At 62.0% G+C, this 5,310-nt stretch overlaps 2 protein-coding genes across 2 annotated transcripts; one reads left to right on the top strand and one right to left on the bottom strand.

The window, feature by feature from the left end:
* Nucleotides 1–633: 633 nt before the first annotated feature.
* Nucleotides 634–1,932, bottom strand: FIBRA_09112 (uncharacterized protein; the record flags this gene model as incomplete). The annotated part of the gene is made up of 1 exon (XM_012321442.1): nt 634–1,932. The coding sequence occupies one exon, from the start codon at nt 1,930–1,932 to the stop codon at nt 634–636; it is 1,299 nt and encodes a 432-aa protein (XP_012176832.1).
* Nucleotides 1,933–2,688: 756 nt separating this feature from the next.
* On the top strand, nt 2,689–3,970 carry FIBRA_09111 (uncharacterized protein; the record flags this gene model as incomplete). The annotated part of the gene is made up of 5 exons (XM_012321441.1): nt 2,689–2,755; nt 2,820–2,995; nt 3,054–3,642; nt 3,696–3,790; nt 3,848–3,970. 5 exons carry the CDS (start codon nt 2,689–2,691, stop codon nt 3,968–3,970), a joined length of 1,050 nt encoding a protein of 349 aa, XP_012176831.1.
* Nucleotides 3,971–5,310: the final 1,340 nt, after the last annotated feature.

The following is a 5,310-nucleotide window of genomic DNA, read 5'->3' as shown; positions in this document are numbered from 1 at the left end:
CTGTATTCTCATCGGGCCATTGCTATATCTCCTAGAATTATTTGATTGTAATGTATGCCACTACTTGTAGCCTTCGTATAATACTCAGTTACAGTTTCTCCACTTCTCGACAATCTGAACTATCTGTCTCCCTCGTCTTCAATGAAAGTCGTACACGAGTGCGGAATTTGTTACAGTTTCCGACAGAGATGCCCTCAGAACAGGACTTCTCCTCACGGACATTGTTACATACTGAGACATGCGTGTGCCGAGCACCTGATCTTCTTGGTTCTGCAACGTTGCAGTCGCCCTGCATATCTCGCCTAGCTGCCAAGACAGCTCTTCGCTCGCGTTCGTGTGCAAGCCATCTCTTCGCTTGCCCCGTGTTCAAATTCATGCGACTCCGATCATGCACCACTCAAGTGACCATACGGACTCCGTCGCCCCGCCCCACTGCACGGCACCGAGGATGGACCAAACAAATCAAATAGCAATTAGTGCAAGCGACGCTACTACTGTACATAACTATTTTAACTGCACACACAATTGCAACCAAGGCGAGATGCGGTACAACATGGATCGTAAAGTAACCAAAAAGGGGCTCCACATCACAAATACAGGATACGGAAGCGTGAGGAGGACCACCCAACCCGCTCAGCTCGCGACGGCGACCATCCGCGGGATCTCCACGACCTGCCCGTCGCCCGCCGCGCACACCTCCGCGGGGTCCACCCGCCCCCCGACGGTCAGCACGACGTCGACAAAGCGCTCCTTGTGGCGCTCGCCCGGGTCCTCCTCCAGCGTGCCCAACACCGGCGACCCGCTCTCGCCCGTCGGCGTCGCCGGGCCGGGCGAGTCGGCCGTCATCGTGCTCGCGCGCGTCATCGCGGTTCCCAGCGCGCTCGAGTCCGTCGAGGACCCGGACAGCTCGCGCGCATGTGGAGGGCGCGCGTCGGCGAGCGGCTGGTCGCCGACCATGCCCTGCTCAAGGTCGATGTTGAACGGGGCCGGGTCGTCCGCGGCGATGACGATCTTGAGCGCGGGGGCGGGCGCGGAGACGGCGATGGCGACGGCGGGGGCGTGCTTTTTCTTGGCAGCGCGCTGAGCGGCGTACTGTTCCTTCGCGAGGGCCTTCATCGAGGCGCGGAGGCGGGAGGACATGCGGATAGTGTGGATGAGGCCGGTTTTGTGGTAGGGCCGCCAGCCGTCGGGGAGCCGCTCCTCGTGCATCCAGACGCGCAGCATGTCGATGGGGACGCCGGGGAGCGGAGGCTCCTTTGAGCTGGTGCTCGATGTCTTGCGCAGGACAATACGCTTGAGCTTGGACATCAGCGAACGTGCGTCTGGGGCGTCGGGGTGGGGCGCAGGCGCGGGTGCGGGGTTATTGAAGAGCTGGAGGGCGATCGCCATCTCGCCCCGTGCGATCTCCGCGTGCACGGGGTCGAGGGGGATGGTGTAAGACGCCTCACGGCATACGCGTGCACGGGCAACGTCGTCGGGAGTCATCACAACGCCGTCCTCTGCGAAGGTCATGAGGTCTTCGAGCATGTGGAGGTGCATGTCGACCGGAGCGTATTCGTCACGGTGGTGGACGTCCGGGTGGACGAGAGACGCATCGTGCTCGATGCAGTTATGCCGGGAGAGGTCGCGCAGACAGATGCGCTTGCGGCGCTGGCCGAGAAGGTAGAAGCCACCGTGTGTGAGGAACCAGGCGAGGGGGGTGGAGAGGTGGTAGCCATCGCGGAGGCCGTTGATAAGGACCTGAGGAGTGATGCACTTGCCGTCACGGGGGAGGTAGCCGTGGTTTGCGAGGGTGTTGAGTGCGGGGCAGGGAGAGCGGCTGTCGCCTTCCTGTGGTGGACAGTAGGCGTGGGTGTTATCCGTGGATGAATCCGCGAGATGGCAGGAGTGGGTATGTGCGTGAGCGTGGGCGTGGTGTGTAAAGGGAGACATGGCGGGGATCGAGGCGATGGCGGGGCGGACTGGGAGGGGGCGGGCTGATATACGGAGCGGCAGGCTGCAAGCACGGGCGCAAGTCTTCCAAGCAGTGTCAGGGCGAGCGCTGGCTGGGATGGCTAGGCTGATCATTCAACGCGATCAAGCAGCGAGCCGCCCACAACAAGCCCGGCCGCGCTGTCCTCCGTCCGCCCCGCTCGGTCTCAGCTCCCCTCCGCGTTCTTAGCGTCGCCACCGCTGTTGGCGTCCATCCAGGCAATGTGCGCACTCACCGCGAGGCACCGCTTTGCCGGCCACACCCATCCCAGAACCACGGCCAGCACCCCCAGCCGCCAGCATTGCCTCCCAGGCTCGCCTCTCGGCGCGTTGCGTACAACACGGCATTGCGTGTGTGATTCAGATCAAGCTCTAGAAGCTTGAAAGGAGCCTCTCTTCCCCGACAATGGCGCAGACAGATCACGCCAGCGTCGCGTGACGCATGGACGCACCGTCGGCCAGCAGCGGGTTTACTAGAAGCGACCACGGCGCGGCGAGAGTTGAGCATCTGGAGCTGGCGAGGCAGGGATCCCAATCTGCATGCAGGGAAGACGAGCTTGACGAACAGATAGCGGCAGGAGACGAAGGGCGCATCGCAGGACGATGGGTGCACGCGGCACGTGCCAGCTCGCTCTGAACTCTGATACGGCGGCACTGCGATCAGTAATCGTGTGGTCGCATACTTGGGACTGTTCATCCGCCAATACACCATCGAGCATGTCTTTCCAGCCGACTGATCTCGCTTCCCTGCAGACCTTTCAGTTTGAGCGACTGCTCAATGAGGGTGCGCACAGTGTCCGACGCTGACGGCCTGCATAATTCGTCTGACGGATGGCTCGCAATCCCAGATCCTATCGCCCGCTCGCTCACTCTGCTAGGCACATTTCCTGCAGCCGATACAGCATCCGAGCTGCGATCACCGGCCATCGTTCGCCTGGAGACGTCAGCCTTGCCGTCCAAGCAGCCAGAGGCGCTGCTCTCAAAGTTGGTCAATGATACAGAATTAATTGGCCGCAACGATATTGTGCGCTCACCGTATCTGGTACTCCTCTTACCGCCATCGTCACTGACATGACGACCAGTACACCTGGCTCCACGGCTGGCTGGAAAAATCGCGCGACAGGCCAGACGTGAAGCTGAATATCATATGTCCTGCCACAGAAGTCCACATCCGCAAGGCAAGTGCAGGTCCCCTCGCCCACGACGTGGACTCACGTCGTCCAGTATTCCGCACAAAAATTTCTGATGGTCCGCGAGACCCCCGCTCTATATGGGCGTATCGTGCAGCCTTATATCGCTGCGTTCCCGAAATCACGCACGCAGTGGTGAGCCGTGTCCGTTACCATGCATTTTTCCACGATCATGCTGCGCACAGGGTCGTGGACATCCTCGAAGGACGCTCAGAGGCCGACAACGTGCTCCACCGGGACTCCTCCGCAGAGCACGGCTACGTCCTCCTCCCCGACATGAAATGGGACGTCAAGACGCTCTCCTCGCTCTACCTCGTCGCCATCTCGTCCTCACCGGCAATCCGTAGTCTTCGAGATCTGCGCAAAGACCACGTTGATATGCTGCGGAGTATCCGACGAGAAGCGACGAGGGTCGTGAAGGAGAGATGGGGCCTCGGCGCCGGGTCCCTGCGGATGTACGTGCACTACCAGCCTTCGTATTGTGAGTGCCCGCGCATATCCTCACGTGCTACGTGAATATAACCGGGTGTGGAGATCACTTCCATGTGCACATTGTGAATGTGGAGTTCCAGGGCCTTTTGGGCATGTCGGTCGGGCAGGCTCACCTGCTCGACGACGTCATCTCGATGGTGAGTCGGCTCTGCCCGCGATCGCACCGCATTTTCTTGAACCCACATGCCCGCCAGCTTGAGCTGGACTCTGGCGAGGGCCCGTCCGTCTTCCAGCGGATGACGCTCACCTACGCGCTCGGCGAGCAGCACGGGCTGTTTGGGCAGATGAGTGCGGCGCAGGAGGAGGTCGAATACTGAATTGCACCAGGACGCTTCCGCTAGTTTTCTTTTCGATGTGAGATAATTGTGTGTCCCCAAGGTGAATGTTTGAATCTCCACGCAAGTGTTTTGTCCGCAGGATCGAGCCATGCCATTTACTGATCAGATGGGTGATCGCCGATCGCCTCTGCGAGCCGATCCATGCAAGTCGATCCTCCCAAGTGTTGGCGCCTCCCGACGCAACATTTTACTGCCGTTCACTCGTCTTCAGGCCAGTGGTGGACATGATTCCGAATTTTTATTTAATGCCAGACTTTTTGAAGGGAGAATAGCCATTGTAGCATCTCTGCAAGCTTAATGTCGATCTTCCGTCTGAGCCATTAGCCTACAAAATTGCACGTAAATGCATGCGACCTGTTCGTGCGAGCAGCCCTCCGCCAGCAGCACACGGTGCGCGCGCCCTGGCTGTCTCCTTGGCAGGGGCTGCTGTCTGTCTAAAGCCACGCTCCAGCGCGGCGAGTCTCACACAGCTTGGCGGTGTCCGCGACCGACACCGGGCCCGACATTCTATTGCGCTGTCAACAGGCCGGAGCTCCCAGCGCAGGCATGCGGCCTCCACTGAATTGCGCGCTTGTGCCGCTTTCGCGGTGCGGCGACGCCGAGCCACTGGGCGACGCACGGCCGCATTCCCGACGCTGCCCCGCGGGTCCGCGTGGACCTCGCCGTGCCTCGACGGAGGGCGTGCGATAGGGCCACCCTGGGCCCGTACCCCGCCGTGCGCGTGCGCACTCTGTGCGTTCACGTGTCGGCGGCTCGAAGGCGTCCACGATGGCGCGGTAGGGGATCTCTCCTTCTAGCCTGCATCAGGCACGGGGATCTTACGTGTCTGCGAGCCGAGGGCGTCGGCGGTCGCGCGGTCTCCCAGCGCACCCACCGCGCATTTCCACGACAGGCAACAAATGCCGTCTGCGCGCGCGGGCCCGCGCGCCGGGGTCTGGGTGTGCTCTGTGCTATATCCTCCGCCGTGCACCGCCTCGGGCGAGGGCCAAGTCTTTCCCGCCCCGGGCACCGCCCACTGTCGACGAGACGGACGCGTGACCGGGGAGTCCCACCAGCGGGCGGGATAAGCTCGGCGATGGCTCCATCGCGCCCGTCTTCTCCGCGATACGCTGCGAAGCAGAAGCACCATCCTGCGACCGTGCCCGCGCGGGCTCCGGCTGGCGGCGGCGGGCGCACGAGGCCCGAGGGGCTGCTGACAACCCCCCCAGCGCGGGTGCACTAAGCCCGCGATCGCCGGCCACCCCGCCCCGGCCATTCGAAATGTCGTACGCAATGGCCGCGGCTAGCACGCCTCCCGGAAAGGCCGGCGCTCGCCCCCC

Source organism: Fibroporia radiculosa (assembly GCF_000313525.1).
Source record: "Fibroporia radiculosa TFFH 294 genomic supercontigs, scaffold9664, whole genome shotgun sequence".
NCBI lineage: Eukaryota > Fungi > Basidiomycota > Agaricomycetes > Polyporales > Fibroporiaceae > Fibroporia > Fibroporia radiculosa.
This window is presented reverse-complemented; position numbering and strand designations above follow the sequence as displayed.